The sequence below is a fragment of the Megalops cyprinoides genome, chromosome 2 (assembly GCF_013368585.1).
Source record: "Megalops cyprinoides isolate fMegCyp1 chromosome 2, fMegCyp1.pri, whole genome shotgun sequence".
NCBI lineage: Eukaryota > Metazoa > Chordata > Actinopteri > Elopiformes > Megalopidae > Megalops > Megalops cyprinoides.
This window is the reverse complement of record NC_050584.1, coordinates 48,340,080-48,358,888: the sequence shown is the minus strand read 5'-3', so window position 1 is coordinate 48,358,888 and position 18,809 is coordinate 48,340,080. Positions and strand designations below refer to the sequence as shown.

The 18,809-nt window shown below is 36.3% G+C and overlaps 1 protein-coding gene across 1 annotated transcript in view; it reads left to right on the top strand.

Moving 5' to 3' along the window:
• negr1 (neuronal growth regulator 1) overlaps nucleotides 1-18,809 on the top strand; it is a 200,924-nt gene that overhangs the window by 99,313 nt on the left and 82,802 nt on the right. The window contains exon 3 of the mRNA XM_036520832.1: nucleotides 14,120-14,245. Within this exon, the coding sequence (XP_036376725.1) occupies nucleotides 14,120-14,245 (126 nt within the window). The remainder of the gene's footprint in view (nucleotides 1-14,119; nucleotides 14,246-18,809) is intronic.

Below are 18,809 nucleotides of genomic sequence, written 5' to 3'. Positions count from 1 at the left end.
CATTAGAGGTTTATTTATGCATTCTGGGACTGGAAAGAGGATAATGCCTCCCAGATCAGCTGTGGCGGCTCCATCTCACTGGCTCCTGCAGTGCCAGTGAAGGGAAATTAGTGTAAAATGGGTAAACATGACAATCATACTGCAGTTAACGAATCAGCATGTAAAGAAAACAAGCAGCTTTGGAGGAGACCGGGGAAGGGTTATAACGCTGACTTAGTCCTATTGTTGTAGTTGTCATTACTATTTACTATTATTGTACAACTGAACACTGAATAAAAAAGTCAAACAGCATAAATGAACAAAAACAAGCAATATAAGTTAAAATCATACTTTTTTAGTTGACTAACTCACAGATACTGTGTAAATCTCAAATATGTTTTTCTTTAATTGGCAGCACTGCACTGCTGGTGTACAGTGGGGTTGTGGGAATTCAAAACAACTGCAGCTGCAACCAAATAACTGGATAATGGTGAATCCTCAGGGTTAGAGATTAAATAACATTTTGCTATCATTATGCACTCAATAGAAGGTAAAGAAGTGGGCTCTGTACTGGTATTGACCTTTCCTGCTGTTTATGGTAGTCTGTTGAGTGGAGAGCTGAGGCAGAGGCCCTCCAAGCTACAACATTCTCACTCCTACTCAAAACCAAAGCACTGCATTCTACATTGTGCATTGAATCTGCTAGTTAACTTGGTCTTTTTCATACATATTTTATGTAACACCATGTCAAGGGAATGAAAACTGCATTTACAGCACTTTAGAGTAATATTAGTTCCAAATGATGCAAATAACACATTGTGGAAATCTTTAATTTATTTTTAGAACCTGTCAAAGTGACTACAATCTACAGAAGTGTTACACATGCAGAAATAGTTGCTGAAGACAGCTGATCACTGGCTTTGATTTTGCATACTCAGTATTTATCCCAATTTTCTATGTTTATGAAGGTTCACCATGCAAGAAAGTATTACATATAATGTAAGGAGACCATTTAATTTGGAGCTCCCTTTTGGTTTTCTGTCATTGCTGTTAGAATTTCCTGTTCTTTATCACAGAAGGACTTGAAAAAAATGGGTCAATGATATTCAGTCAGGAGCCAGCGAGGTGAACTCATCACACGCTCAACACAAAAAATGATCTTAAACAATTTAGATTATGCACTGCAGCATTTAGAGAATAAATGTGCCGTTGACTGCTAAATATCATGGTATCTGGAATTGTTCATTAAATTCATTAGAGGCAAGATGCAGTCAACGATTTATGACCATTTTCTAAACAATCAGGTTCCAACATAGAAAATTCCTCCCCCAGTGTGAGAAAAATAAAATTGTGTGTTAATGTTTTTTTGCCTGGATGCATGCATACCAGTAGTTTAATTTAATTTTTTTTTTTATTCTATAGTACCCAATTATGAACACCAGTTTGTTCAAATTAGTGATATTCCCTTCTGGATATTATAGTAAATATCACGTTTTGCTTCAGCATACTGCTGTGCGGAAAAAGATGTGTGCACTTTGTGTGCACAAAGAGGTGTAATGTGACCTCACTGCAACCCCTGCCTCATGCTACCCTGCATATTTCCATAGGTAAGAATAAATATGGTTTTTTCATCCATTCCTCTTTCCAAGTCATCAGTTTTCCAAGTCATCATCAATTTGCTCAAGCGTGTTCTGTGCTCCACTATATCTGCAGTGCTAACCATTACCTTGAGCGTGCACAGCAATATGATTACGTTGAACTTCGTTTAAAATCCTTTTTTTATTTAATGTAATTTCAAACAGCCAGTCATCATGAAATGCAAAATCATGCTATTTTATATACACCAGGCAATCATTTCTGTCTTTACACTGTGCAACAGTGATTAGATTTTAATCAGAATAGCAAGGGAATGTTATATCATCACTTGAATGACATGCAAATCAGGAATTGGGCCTTTTGGTTGGTGCTGTCATCTTTGATAGCAAATCCCAAAGCATCTGTGGAACCTGCAGGTATTCACTTTCATGCATTGCTAAACAGCAGGGTTTGCATCACTATAAATGCTTAAACTCCCTTGTCACATGTGATGTTAAAGACCAATCCAGTTAATCCAAATAATCAGGTTTTCAAACAACGCCATATAGCTAGTTTCTTAAAATGTACACAGTTTTAATCATGCATGTTCTTGTTTCTCCTTCAGTGTGATGTCTCCTGCATTTTTTTTTTCTTGACATGTTAAAAATGCTGTCCAAAGCAACAGATTAGAGTCAGTACAACACTCCAAAATAGAATCGATTTCAAAGAACAGTGATTGAAAAAAATAATACCATGTAAATGGCACTGGGTCCGAGGTTAAGCCAAAAGGCAATTATTGAACAACAAATAATATTTTTAATGGTGCCAAGCACCTGGGAAAAGTAAAAAGCAAAAAAAAAAAAAAAAAGCTTGTAAACTCAGTACTTTTGTGTGGAAACATATATGAATGCTCTCTTACAGTCAGGACAATGTAAAAAGATACTATAGACAAGGTCACATTGTAGACAAGGTCACAAAAAAGTTGGAGAGGTTAGCATGTGTAGTTCCAAAGTTAAAATTATTAGACAATTTGCCAGTAGAGAATGGGAATGAGGAAAATGCAGAAAAGTTTTCTCATGCTTACATAACAGGTATCAAAAACATTTTCCTGCATTTGATGAGGACACTATACTAACTGCTGCTGTTTGAGGAGACTGTAGCCATGTCATTCATTTTTGCACATACAAAACCTTGAGGAAAATAGCCCATTGTGCATTCAGTAATATATTGTTCATTTTGCAGTTAAATAAGTCAATCTGTTCTCCTTATGTATGGGTAAGGTTATTTCTGGATGAGGGACCAGCCGGTAGTTTGATGTTATACAGTGAGGAGAAAGTTCTTTGTGTGGCCTTGATGTTATGTATCGAAGACCATGGCATTGGCACGGCATCTGAAAAGAACACTGAACTCTTTCTGGTGTCTCTTTTTCATAGACTGTCATTCATCATTTGAGATGAGTGTATCTGAACTCTAGAATCAATAAAAAGTGAAACTGTTATCAATGGTCTTCCTCTCAGGAGGGCACATACCCCAGGATTCAATCAATATTCACCTTAACTTTGACTTTGAAATTAATGCAAGTGTTACTTTTTTCCTTCACAAGCAGTTTGACAAGTTCAGCAACAACCAAAATTAATGAGAATATGTATACTCATTTTTAAGAGAACTTATTTAAAAGTCAAATGGACACATTTTGATTGAATCTAGTGGATAGCTTATGTGGATGAGAAGATTTGTCATCTTGTGGTTCTGTTCAGGCTTTTCTCTCAGAAGCAGCTTTGCAGATGGGCAATAAAAAGGGTTTTAATTGTGAGCTGTAGCACTTCAGTGCAATGATGCATGTCAAAAGTAAATTCATAATATCATTATATCCACTGTAGGAGGACAAAATATATTTGTGGGGTTGAAAAAGTCATTTTATGGATAAATGTCAAAACATGTACCTTAGTATAAAAAATCTACTTGTACATGTAGATCAGTCAGAGGGGGACAGCAACAGATTTACCACAGAATTTGCTTTGCTAAAGGAATGGGTGATTTTTTTCACATTGACGCTGTGGTCAGTTTGACTCTACACCTGAGGGTTAAGTGATTTTGGGCTCTGGCTGAATATCGTTTGGCTGCTATGGTTATTTATTTGGAGTTTGGGCAGACTGGATTGATCTTATGGGGCTTTATTCTTTTGAAAAAAATACAGTAAAAAAAAAAAAAAACAAGACCCTTTCAGAATATCTTTTGAATCCATCAAAATGTGCATGAACACCTCAGTTGTTGAGTCAGGTATGAGAAGAAAAAATGCTGGGGGATCAGAAGGAAGGGAATTATCTTAAAGATTCTGTCTGAAAGGGGCAGAATAACAACTGCAGTAGAACTGCAATCCACTTGGAACAAGAACGAGCAAAAGGAAAACTTTCAACTTTACATTTTCAGCACCAAGTAGAAGTATTTTTGTATGGATACTTATAATAGTGACTAAACATTACCAGAAATAGATATGGAATATATGGGAATGATGGAAATGATGTGAAAACATAGACACAGAAAGAAAGATGAAAGAGATTCTGGAATGTTCTGACATACAGAGCATAACCAGTCTCTGATATCAATAGAGGACAGCAATATAGACAGCTGAGGAAAAGCAGGGTCCAGGGAGAGAAAGGTTATCAGAGGTTAGTTCATCAAAGAGGCAGTTGCAGTTGTTTTGGATATTCCTTAAGGATTGGGGTCCGGGTTAATCAGGGTCTAAGCATGCTGCCCATATGAGTACAGTTAAGATTCATGTGTGACGCTTCAGGTCCTTTTTCAGGTGTTGAATGAACTTGCTAAAAAAAACCCAAACCAAGTTTGAATTCCAGTCGGCTTTTATGCAAAAAGGTAGTTCAATGAGCACTTTTAAGTACAGTGGGAAGTGACAGTCTGGAGTCATAGAACTGGGCTTGCAACCAGAAAACTGACAATTTAAATTCCAGGTGGGGCAGTACAGTCGTATCTTACTTAAACTAAACTGTGTAAATGGAAAATATATAAGTGTAATAGTATGTAAATGTAGGCAATACACACCTACAAAGCAGATAATAATAATCATAATAAAACAGTATTCTAGCACCAGGTTTTTAACCTGCCTTAGCTGTATATGTGCTGTTCTAGTGGGAGCATATTTGATGGTGTACATATCAGTTTAATGGGTCCCATATGGTCCTGCTGACGCTGCAACATCATGCCCAGTTCCACCTACATCTGCCTGCCATGTCTGTGTGTTTGCAATGTGCATTTGCTTTCCAGTGTATGCAAAATGATCATCGTGTTTGCTTTTTTTGTTATTTATGTTATGCAGAGAGTAGAACAACGAAAAGTGCTCAGCAGTTGATGCTGATTATATGTGAGTCTGAAGCACAGCACAGAAGGCAAATGTTTATTTTCTAGCATGAATGAGAATGCTGTGAGGACCCTTCTTTATAGCTTGGAGTAAACATTGTTAAAGAATCACAAACCCAGTCTGGATGGCTGTGCACTGTCAGCTGTGCTGCTGCTGGGGCCTAGCTCAGAGGTCTCTCTGCTCAGAGGTACACTGCTCTCACCCTACAACATTTAACCCAATATGATGTCAATTAGTTTGTAAATTATGTGGCTACCATGGCTTCATATTATTATTTCCCTTTTGCTCATACTCTTTCGTAGTGTGATATTTTGGCAGACATCTTCTGCCAAATTGTGCACCTCACCCTCCAAGTCTTGCTCAGCTCAGCAAAAATAACATCAGCTTCCTTGTGCTTCTTCCAAGAAATGATGGTCTTTCTTGCTGTGATTACACATGTACAAATGCAGTCCACTCATAATAATGACAAGATAAATATATACACGTGTTGGCTGCTGTATGTCCACTTTCCCAGCTGCATCATTGGTTGGTCTCAACACAGCTGTAAGACTCAAGGGAGTGGAGTTTTTTTTTCATTTGTAAAAAGCGCCTTTTTCCCTCCATGTGTTTTTGATCACTATATGTGGACAATTCTTGTATCATTAATTCAGACTATAGTTATAGTTATAGCAGTGAGAGTTCTGGTCATTTTGGAGTTTCCCATAAGCATAACCTATTTCACTCCAGGAGAGGATCATGTTAAATATGCTCTTTTGTGAATATAACACACACACCATTTCTGTATTATCACTACAGTCACCAGAGTAAAAGGGCAGACTTTGATCAGTTTGATTTCTTCTTATTCTCTTCAACCATCTCCTCCTCTCTTTCCCCCTGCTTCATCCTTCTCCTTCCTCCTCTGAACATTTGAATAATTACAGGTTTTTCATAAGGCATTTTAAAATCATTTAAGGGGACACACTTCCCTGAGGTCACGTGTAACCCTCCCACTATCCCCCTATAACAGCCATATCATATGGCTTTATAGATTAATCTTTCCACATTCCTCTTGTTACAATATGGATTTATTTAGTGCTATTCCTCAATTCAAGGGACTGCTTTTAAGTATATTGTGCATATGGGACATCTGTGAAAAAATGCTTTTCGCTCAATGTGTCACATACGCATAATCATGCATATGTAGATTTTATAACTTAGGTGTCTGCACCAGGTGTCAAAATCCAAATTATTTAATTATCCGTTTTTAAATTTTATTCTACCATGCAGTTCTCCATGCAAATGAATTTATTTTGGGTCTGTAATCTCAAAAAGACCCATTTTTTTATACCTGTCTCACATGCCATCATAATTCTTTATAATTATGTTTCCACTTACATTTTTCACTGCTTATCAGGTTTTGCTTTCCGTTTGTGAGGATATGATCAGCAGACAAGCTCAACGTTTTCCATTTTTGCTATCAGTCACTAAGGAGATTTGTCAGTGGCAAGAGCAAGCATAAGTAAACAATGAAAGGCAGGCAGGCAAGGACAATTTAAGCATGGCTGCTGAGACTTAAAGCTCGTGAAAGAGGGGGACACTTTTACTTTGTTTCCATTAAGATCAGAATCTGTTTGACCTGCTGAAAGAAAAAAAAGCTATTTCATAGAGCAGGCAGAGCGAAATAGATTAAAATAAAGAGTTGTAGGCCGGCATTTTAATGGATGTCTGACAGAAATGTGTTTCACTGTGTACAAAAGGGGCACTTGCTTAAAGCCATACATCCATGAATTACATCTGTTATAGCTAGGTGTATTTCAATATTTTTCAAGTTAAAATGACTGCCTACTGCTGTTTCTCTCATCAGAGCTCTTTTGATTTCACTATTTTTTTATTATTCTTTCCACAGCAGGACCTTATGTTTTCAAGCATTTAACTCATCTTAAAATCATGGAGTATGCTTTATTTGGTAAATTGATCAGATTAACCTTGAACTTGATTACAAATGCAGCAGTTCAACAGCTTTAAAAGGTGGTCCTCTCTCGTCAAAATTCAGAATGAGGAAGATTACTGATTGGGCTTTTAGTTTTTCGTTGTGTTTATGATAAGCGCGTTACACATTTGTCAACAAAGTATTCTGGGGCCCTGCTTTGTCTCTACTTCAGATATCAAAACTGCCTGCTTGGCGGACAAATATTTGGGTCATGGAGGGCTGCCAGGTCCAAACCATATGCTTCTACTCAATTTAATTTCTAAAACATTTCCCAGCAGCAATAACCTCTGCAGCACCATTTCAAAACATGACTGCGTTGCAGTATTCAGTATGCCAGTATATCATGACCTTTCGGGAAATGCAGTGTGTGTTATCAGGGGCAGCATTTATCCCCTTGAGGTACACCATGGGATGGAACCCTTATGCCTGTGAGTTCACATGACTGAACATTGTTCACTTTTTTTAATCAGCTCTACAAACAATCACAGTTCACTGTTCCTGGAGAGAATCAGGGGGGCCCATGTGCCACATTCAGATATATACAGAGCGCATATTTCTTTAGAGTCATAGGGGCCCACTGCTAAATACTTAGTAAATTCATGAAACATGATGAATGCTGTGAAAAATGAACACCAATATGATACTGAAGACATGAAGACTGATATGTTAGAGAAAAAAGTTTAATCGGTTACATGAATGTATGCAACAAGGCTCAATGAAAAAAAGATCAAGTGAGGATTTTTTTTAAGGTATCAAGACTATTTCAGAAATGATTTTATTTATATGATGTTAAAAAGGGTGGTAATTGTCAAATGCTATACATTCTGACTATGGAATATTCAAGCAGATAGCATAATATCACAGAATGACTACTCTACATGCTGCATTTTCAGTAGGAACCCAAGTTCTTTTCTTCCTCTTCTCCCTGCTCATGCCCAGAGCAAAGTAAATTTGGCTCACAGTTGCAACAATTGGGTTGGATCCCTTGGGACTTGCGGGATACCAGTCCCATTGCAAGGCTTCACTTTAATGTTTCTTTATTGCATGGGTATTTCATATACTTTGAATGAAAAATCAGCCGAAGGTGGTTAGAATGATTCGAATTACTTTTTTTTTTAAATTGCACTGCATGACTCTTATTCATCTCAGTAGTACAATACTATAAGAAGGGTTGTGCCTGACAAAAGTGAAGCAGTACCTGAACTAAATCAGTGGCTTTTCCTGACAATAAAAGATGTTCCTTTAGACATCAGTCCTACTCAAAAGTATGCTGAGATGTTTAAAAATGTGGTCATTGGGACTGTGATGATTGTAGACTTTGTCAAGGAAGGTACAAGTTGTACTATGGATCAACCATCCTTTTGGTAACAGCTAAAGTGTTATATGGGATTTATTGCTCTGTCTTGCTGTTGTATCTATTATATATGTATCCGTAAACTACGCAAAACAAGATTAAATGTCATTACTGTTGTCCATTTTCCTGCTCTGCTATATTTATGAGGTTATTTAAGAAAACCTTAAAATATCCAATGTGCAATGTAGAATCTGTTCTTTCATCCCCATACATGGAACCTGATATTTTGATACTTGCAAACCTATCCCCCACAAGCTTGTTTATTAGTTATCAATTACCAGTTAATTATTAATTTATCTAATGTATTCAGCAGACAGTACTCTGACAATGCAAAAATCATATAGCTAGCCTTGGTGCTAAGACACCCATATAGAAAACATATTGCTTAGGGGCTTTTTCACAGAGCTGCAGTATCATTCAAATAGAAAAGTAACACATTCTGTGAGGTGTCCTACATGCTACATAATACCATTAAAAGGACTCCAGCCTAAGCATTCATATATGTTCAACAGTGCACGCTTAAAAAGTTTATGGAGTAATTTATATTGGATGGAAAAAATGGCATGTACAATTGCAATCCCAAAAACTGTAGCTCCCAAAATTTGAAAGATGTTAATATGTGCTTTTCATAGGTCTATAGTTTATGAACATCATCACATAGTTGTTCAGGAAGAATCCATGATCCATGAAGTAATCTGCCAGATATACTGTAATTTTAGGGGATTCAGAATTTGAAAGAATTGTTGTTCACTCATTACAGAGTGCGGAACATCAAGACTGTTATCTGGGCATGCATGATGAAGGTGAATCGGGATGGTGTTTAAAGTTAAACATAAACCATTGTTAAGTAGCTTAAGACTGGCTTCAGCAAAAAAAAAAAAAAAGAGGAGTTGAGGAAGAGAGACATTTCCAATTTCTTTCTTTTCCAAACAAAGTCAGTCAGGAAGTCCCAGCCCCTTTAATTATCTCCAGGAACAGAATCCAAGAGCCTTAGTGGTATGTAGTTCTATGCCTCCCACAGTGAGCAAAACAAAGCGGATTCTCACCATAAACAGCACTTATCTCCTGCTTCTCAGATTCCTTCCTCCCGCCATCGGCTGAGGAAGAAGCGTTTAAAGAGCCCCAGGTGCTGGCAGTGTTGATTTGATGGCTGTCAGCTTTACCTCAATCTTGGGTTGGGGTTCAAGGGCCCTTGAGATTGGAGTTCTGACTGCGTGGGCATATTTGAATGTAATGCACCGAACAAGCCGATTCTGGAAAATGTGTGGTCCTCTCCCACAGCCTCCGACAGCATCACAGCACATGAGACTCTAGTTGGTCTTTCAGTTTTGACAATCATGTCATCTGTAATTTTTTCATTATTACATGACTGTCATAGTTTTACATTTGAGTAACAGTTTTCAATAAATCATATTTTATTCAATGTCACACTTTAAATACGTAGTGTCTTTTTCTGTCTAGAGTCTCACATTTATAGATGTTCCGGACAGATAAACTTATGTTTTATGTCACTGTAAGAGTTGACAAAACTGAAAGAATGAGCAAAAAACTCAAATACACTCTTACTTGACTGTGCCATGAAAATGCATTCCAACTCACACAGCTTTTCAAAACGATACTGTATATCCGACGTGGCTTCATTAAGGACAAAATGTGCCCATGGCTCAATTAGTCAGTGGGGTGGGTTTTTGAGGATGGATGGCAATCTAGCTGCTATTTCCTAATGTCTAAAAATCATTGTCAAGGTTATCATTTGCAATCAAAAAATCTGCTGCTTGCTGGTGAATGTATAAATGTAGATGAGGGCATGGGTGTTCCAAACAAGATGTTTCCGCTCCTGCCCTCATTCACTCCAGTTCACCTGGGAAGTATTCACTCATGTCACGTACATGTTGTGTGAAGCAGTGTCATTTCAAGTGAAGGAATCAAGTGAAATGAGTAACCTCAACCACGCAGAAGGCAGCCTTACTGTTTCTTCCTCTATTCTTATCAAAATGTATCACAAGATGTTAGTCATATTGCTAGTAAATGTTAGCATGACACAGCAAGTAGCAGTTATCTTACTACTCCCTCTAATGCCATATTGCTGGATACTCATTTAAATCATTTATTTTAAAAATTTACATTTAGCCCTTGCCAAAAATAGAGACATTAGCTAATGCAACTTCACAGTTTTTAAAAATCACCTTGACCAGAGAAGTGGAATGCTGCTTTCCTTTATTTTAGCTGCATAGTCAGTGTTTCCGCATTTATAGTCCTGCATTATATTAAAAAATACAGTTATTCATGGAATGTGTATCTAAATATATGGGCAGTAACAATCTAGTTTTTTATGTCATAATATCCTGCACATTAATCATAGGGAGATTAAACAGCCTTTAATTTAATTAATTTTGATTTACCCATTACTCGATTTTATACTTTACTCAAGTTGTAGGGCAAACTAAAGCATGTACAAGACAAATGACAAAGCAACCTTGAAATTATACATGACAGTTCAGTTAAACTGCACAATGAATAGCCCTTCCCAAACTGTCCTGGGTGTGTGTTTGCAAATGGTGCCAGAGAAGAATATGCTATAAAAAGTGGCAAGAACAACCACTTAACAAGTAACATTACCAGTTGCTTACACTACTCTGCATAGGGGTGAGATGAGGCAAGTAGAAAAGGCAGTGAAAAAGTATGCCTAGGGCTGAGGGCTGAGGGCTGAGGGCTGAAGGGGGGGGGGTTCTGTGAAGGAAGAGGTGGGATGTCCTTTTTAAATGTATTAATGTATTTTAAATACATTACTGTTTGCACTGGGAGTTACTGCAAGACAGCATGCAGAAAAACAAAGAAAGGTCTAAACAGAGTAGTAGCTGACAGAAACATGCATCCAACATGCATTTTGTAAAGTAAAGCAGCTGCATACAGTATGTTTATTTGTGTATTTTTAAAGAAATTCTGTTTAATTTTAGTACAATAAACCTCAACAGGACTTGAGTGGAATGTATTGTTTTATGTCAATGCACTTGATAATAGGAGTTTGTAAGCAAGCTGACAGCAGACTGCAACAAGATATTTTTAAAATGCAGGTGTGAGAAGTCAGGTTGCGTGGTTTTATTATGCATTTTATATGTATGTACAGTGTGTGTTGTTTTAGTGTGTGTCATTTTATTTAACACTTTCAAAAGGTCTCTCACCTGTTTTAATAATCTTCGAACTATAATCAGTGTTTTGAAAACAAGCAACACTGTTACATTTCATCAACTAATAAATGAACCATGCTCCCTGTATGCTAAATTAAGTGGAACACTGTTTTTTTGCTTTTATTTTCTGGATGTAAATTTGTAAGAGACCATTTAAGTACAAATAGTACACATTTTGTTCTGGTCTGGTTTTGTTCTGGTGTTATAGTAAGTGCGTGCACAACTTTGTTTTACAAAAGACAGATTTCATTACAATTTCAAGAAGAGATGAAAAGTGTTAGACATTAGATTTAATTGCTTAGTTGGAAGGAATTCAGTAAAGGGTTCCTCCTCTAGTTGTATTTATCTGTATCATTATTTGCTTAAAATGAAATAGTTTTGCAAACTGTCAGGGGGTAGAAAGGTCAAGAGGCTTAAAAAGGCCAAAAGCAATAGCAGAATAACATAGTTTATCTCCACCATCACTTAAAATTTACTCCTACCACAGTTAGAATAACAGTTCAAAAGATATGGATTGTCAGCTAACTTGTTACCTAGCATATTAGCTCACAAGGGTGCTTGAATTGGTCACCTAGATGGTGATTCAAAGTCTGCTGAATCAACTTTAATTGCACGCAATGTTATGTCCAGTTAGCTAATTCACCTTAGCTGATGCTGATATTGTTAAATATTCCAAAAAACAACATTTGGTTTTCTTATCATTGATCTACTACAGGATTATTAGTAACTTGCTATTAGTAACTTATATCTTTGGATAATATGCATTGAATTTCGCAGGCATTAATACTGGAGTCATTTTTGGGAAACTCCATAGTGAACTACCAGAATCTGAAATGTTGAACAGCTACGTCTTGAAGGTGAATACCCAGATGTGTTCACCTTCAATATCCGGAAACCCTCTAGCCACGCCAATATTCATGTTATACCATGGGTTATAGTGCCATAATACTCTTATAAAATGGATCCATAGTTTTCTAAACTTAAAGTTACCTGTTTTACTACGTAATAAAAGAGACTGAATTTAACAAGTGTTGTTTATTACATGACACATTCTGCCAGTGAAAGTAGTTACCAAGCTTGTTATGATAAATATTGCTATAGTATTGTTCCTAACATGACATAACTGCTGCTGGACTTGCTAGCTACTGAGCGAGCTAACTAACAAGTGGGCTTCTGAGGCATTGATGTTTTTTTCATGTTAACAGAACTTAGTTGAGTTAAAATGCTAGCTGACCATAAAACTACTTACTTCCCTTTGTTCTAACTATTAATGTGTATACGTGCCCATTAATAGCGCAATTAACATCACTGACATACAGAAGTGTCACGTCAGAGTTTTTGAAACAGAGGGTACACATATTTTGTTTGGGACAGACAAGACATTACTCCACTCTTTCCTGTTATAAGTTGATGGTTGACTTTGTAGTGAGTGCTGTGCCTTATGGCCATTTAAACCGGCTACATTTTTCCCTGCCTTACAACCTATCTTGAATTTGCTAGTTAGCTAGATATTCTATGAATATCATGAATATTGACACAGATATGGGGGTGGTGGGGTTTGAAATGCAAATTGACCAGTAGGAACAATGAGTCATAACTAACAATTCTATAATACCCAACACTTACTTGTGTTATTAAGGATTGTTGAAAATAGCTTGGAAATAAAATGGAAGAGAAATGACCGTGCACAGGAATCGTTTGTTTATTTAATATAAAATGTTACCATAGTAATTACTAGTATCCAATTTGAGGCATGCTTTTTGAATGAAGGATTGTTGTGAAATTTTAATATTCTCACATCTCACAAATTCTCTTCTAGCTAGGTTGTGTCCCACATCTTAAAATCAGTGCAATATATCCTCTATTAGTTTCATTTATTTATTAACTGTTGATTATTTAGTTAAAACTACAATGTGTTTGTTAAGAGTCAGTAGTTTATCAGGCAATAAAAAAGGCTGTATCTAAATATTCTACACAAGATGGTCATAGTTATCTTTCTGTGTTGCACTGGGATAGATTTCAGTAACGACAGGGAGAAAGGCAGGAGACATTAATTCTAGAATGCTTGGAGGAGAAACTTTACATTTTATGCAATATTTATTCATATACATTAATATTAATTTATTGCCATATGACCTGAATGAAGACCCTGAATTACACTCCCTTCTATACATGTCTTCCTACCAATTAACATTCTTAACTATTTTTGCCAGCCAGCATGACAATATAAAATACAAACCTATTGTTTGTTTTTGGACCCATTAACTTATACAAGGTTGTTCTTATAGACACTGATCATGTAAGCATGTAGAACTAATGGAAAAAATAAAATGTCATTGTTTCATTTAATTGTTTCTGTATTACTTATAATTGAACTTCAATGTGATTTGTCAGAGAATGGGTTCTATTTTAAGAGGAGATGAGTTTTCATAATCCAATGGAAGCCTATTATAGACAAAATGCTTCTTGTTCTATGTCCTTGTTCCTTTCTATTGCTGTGTCTGTGTGTTTGTGTGTGTGTGTCACTACATTTTGTATGCATTACCCACTGTCATGTCCACATTTAGTTGATTTTACACAAAGTAAGCAGTTGTACATAATAATAGATTGTACTACACATGTAATATTTCTCCAATATGAATGAAGTAACAGTTTTTTTCTTTCTTTTGTCGTTACAGTGCCCCCCAAGATATATGACATTTCTACTGACATCACTGTAAATGAAGGCAGTAATATCTCACTCATCTGCATGGCCAGTGGGAAGCCAGACCCCACGATCTCTTGGAGGCATATAACCCCATCAGGTAAGTTCAAAATTCACCAGAACCTTTCCAGACACAGTGAGCTGCTATTGTGACAAGTGTCATTTAAAGAGGTTTTATTTTTCAACAGCGAACACATATCTGCAGGTGTTGTTGCAGATGTTCCTGTGTTGATTTCATCATATTGACCTTGACCTCTTCTGAGTTTTACTAATATTAATGGATGAGTCCAAAAGGAAACTGCATTGCACTTATCTCAAAATAGGGAAAATGACTGCTTTTTTGTAAGAAATGTCAGATCCTCTGCTAAATGCCGTTGCCTCATTGTACCATATTGCTTTTAAGGAATTGATCAAAAGAATCATCCTGGGAGCCAAAGCAGCAATCCTTTAGTCAGAGTACTTAGAAGTGCCCATACTTTGAAGTCTTTAGTACGATATGGTGAAGCCTGAAGGCAGTTTTGAACACATCAAAAAAGTCTCATGTCATGTTAGAAAATCAGCGTTTGTCATGTGCCTTTCACTAATTTATTTACTGAATTTGTTGTCAAATAATAATAAAAAGGCTTATAATAAAGGCTTATTTTTACACTGTTCCACAGGGGTTGTAAGAATACAGTATCAGACACATCAGATTAACGTAATGGGGAACATGCATTCAAAGACATTTTGATCTAAAAACTGTTTCTTATATAGTTGATGCCTATGTATGAATTTCTTTCCATTTGATAATATATTTGTTATTATATACACACACAGTGTGTGTGTATATATAGACATTTGAGGAAGCCATTTGTAGCTCAGAAATGTCTCATATGCATTTACTTTAGCTTCACAAAGGACTGAATCAGATTTCAAATCTCACAAATGAATATGGTAACATGTTCAGGAGTTCTGCAGCTCACAGTAAGACTTGTTTCCACAAGCCAAAAAAGTTGATGCTGACACGTTTCCTTGTACTGCATTTCCTTAAATTATCTTGCGGTGAAGTTAGTCATGAAATGATGTTAGATGTCTACCTCTTTTGTTTTCATAAGTGCATGTAAGAAACCTGTACCACTGCTAGCTGGCTAAGGTTGAGCTCCTCATTATTTTTAGCAACTAGCTTGCTTAGATAGGTGGAAAACAGTTCAGCTTGACAGATAGATATTAATGTCCTTCAACACAGTCTGGTGTGCAAGGTTAGATAATCAGCAGTGTTATATTCCTATATTACTGACTGTAAGTTACTATGATGCTAGGAAATACATATGCACAACTGTCAGGGAATGAAAATTGTCCTAGTACTTGCACGAGAAACAAACTTTATTAAATCAGCACTGGTGTCAGTTTTGGAAACAGTACCTTTGTTTTGACAATGTTGAGTAGTGACCTACAAAAGTTATACAGATGCACACTTTATTGTTCGTGTAGGCCTTCGTCTTTGGTCTGCGTGTTGGGCAGCAGCAAATGACTCGTCAGGCTGTATGGTTTCATGCACGTGCTTTTACTGCGTCTGACGATGAAAAAGAATAATTCGTTGGCACAGTGTTGGCAGTGGCACAAAAGGGTGAATACAGAATGATCGTATAGATTTTCAAATTAACAGATTATTATCATGTTTCTTTGTATTGTATGCATATATTTTCGAATTATCAATACATTATTCGGTATCACACGTGCGCATACACATTTCCATGTGGCTAAGATACTAGTCACCAGAACCCATCTTTACGTAACATAGAAAACAAACTTTAAATGCAATGAATACAGTTGCACAGTATGAACAGTATAACATACCCGGCGATAAAAAGAATAATTGGTTGGCACAATGTTGTTCAATATATCTTGCTCCAGCCCGTGTCCATGTAAAGCAAATTATATTCAAACCACTAGTATTAGCCGGTAGCTAGACGATTCTCGTGCAGCGGCCATTTCACGCTTCATTAACTTAGTTCTATTGCATTAATCTTACATTAACCTAGCAAGTGGTTCGTGCAGCAGTTACCTATCGAGCCTGTAGAAGCTAGCTAGCGAATTCGCAGAACACCATTCATTTATATCAACAAAACAATTACGGTAGGCACTTATAGCGATTACACCTCATCACAAATCATTGCTTATACATTCATAAAACACTTAATACGTGTGGATCATACTTTCAAGAGTTTCAATGTTTATAACATTTTAATTCTCTAAAAGGGACGGAGCAAAGATTCTACCCACCACTCCCGTCACCGGACGAGAGTGACGTTTACAGTGAACTTGACTACAGCCAGTGCCAACTAACACCATAAGAGGGCGCCAGGAATACAATATCAGGTTTCTATAGTTAAAGATCGTTAGAACGTTTTTCCCCTGGGAACAATAACATAATATTTTGACGAATTTCAACGTATCAACATGCAGGTACTTTTTACTCCTGCTACATTAGCATACATACTGATGTCCCTATGATTGGCATCCACTGCAAGAGAAAATCCGTAAATCAAATTCTTTAGTACCACAGCATTTAGGATAAGTTTGCCCCTCTGGCAATCAGACTGATAATACAGTGCAATTTATTCTCATGCTTTCCTTTAAGCCCAAAATGTGAAGCGTTCTGCTTGGACAGTTGACAGTTAAGGAACTTTAAGAAAGCCTCACCAGTTGATCTGAGAGAGATGTGCAAAGCAGCCTAAGATAGCTTTTTAAATAGCCTTCATAGTCCCAGCTGTGCAGAAAATGCTTTGATAAGCTTTTCCATTGTGGTTTGAAGCCTCAGGATGTAATGGTGACCTTTGAAAAAGCTGACTAGAATACCTCATATGTGATTGTTATGTGTTATAGTTTAATGGAAGTGTGCTGAAACATTTGCCTTTTTAAAAAAGAGGCTACATTCAGAATGTGATGGCATTTTAAGTTTGTTGAGTTCAAGTGTATTCAGCACAAATTTCAATGAGGCGTTTTCAGGCAAGTCAGTTGACATCAGACCTGGATAACACCACCAGATGTAATTATAAAAACTGTCAAAGCAGACCATTCATAATGACCTTAGTTTTGAAATTCAGATTGAAATATATGATAACTGATTCACTCATAATGATGGTGCAGCTTTTATTTCTGTATTAAATTACATGTGTGTGTATAAAGTACAGTACATGTTGTTTTGGACTTCAGATAATAGGATCTGATATTGATTGACTGCTAAAACTACACTCATTTTAAAAAGGTGGAGCAGGTCATTGGGCTTGAAAATTAATTCTTTATTTCTGTTCCAGTTTTATACTGTGCATTCAGGTCTTGCATTTTTTTTCATTTGATCTGCTTAAATTTAAATGCCAGCCAGTATGTAACTGTTTTTAATTACTAATCAACCACTACTAAGCACCCCACATATACAGTCATTTTGTATAGTCTCAGTTGTCTGAATTACAGAGGATGTGGGTGAGATTTAGATGAATGTAAAGGGCTACTGATGTTATAATTACATTTTTTGACAATTTAAGGTTTAGAAGGTCATTGAATATTTTATTTGAATAACTAAAAACATGTACAAATGACCATATAGACCATATACGGAGATATATTAACTGTTGCTTACAACTCAGCTTCTCTCCCACATCAGTTAAAAAAACAGCAATATTTCAAACCTGTATGTTCAAAACAGAGGAGATACACATATAATATTTATATTGACTTTTACTGTACTTTGTTAGAAACACCCAACATTGGCTAACTAGCTCTTGAATAGATCAACCTGTTAATGTTACAGCTGTCAATGACTTCAGTTGCTGACCTAAAATAACCTTGCTACAACAGTTAACACAGATTCACTAAAGTACTTTGTGGATCGTTGATGCATCCATTTAATTTGTTCATGATTGGCTAGTTATCTAGCTAAGACATATGCTTGTAAGCAATCCTGGAGCAAGTGAATATCACATGTCATGCTCCCATCACTTAAAAATACACAGATACAGTCAGGGATATCATGTGAAAAAATATGATTTAAGCATTCACTAAAGTAGCAGAACTGTCCATGCTTAGTTTCAGAAACATCTGCTATCATTATTAGGTAGAATACTCTATATCTACACAGTAATGAATAAAAATATCTTTAATTGCTTCATTATTAGCTATTTGGAGTGATTACGAGATACAATATTACAGTGTAAGTCCTATCTATGTATGCTTTAATTGACTGTATTGACTTCTGTTCTGTTCAGTCTGAATGTACACAAACAAAGTCAGAGATGGGGGGAAAAAGCCTGCTCAGTAAAGATAACACTCTCTACCTAGCAGCTGATGAATATGCAATGCCCGTTAGTTGCAAAACTCACACAGTGACTATTTGATAAAATAAGGTGAATAGCTAAATCAAATAAATAGCTTAACCACAGCAAAACAGTGCTGTAATCTCATTTGATTGGTCCCATTTAAAAAAGGCTAATTATGATGCCATGAAACAACTGATAAATTATATATTCTTTAGTAAAATTTATAGATATAGTCATAGCATAATCATTCTGTAGAGCTAAAATAAAGAAGGCTATTAATTATGTAATAACTTCAATTTACTACCTAAATTCATTGGTGATTAGCTTAAAATCAAAGTGGAGACTTGTTTTCATTGCATGCTGAAATAT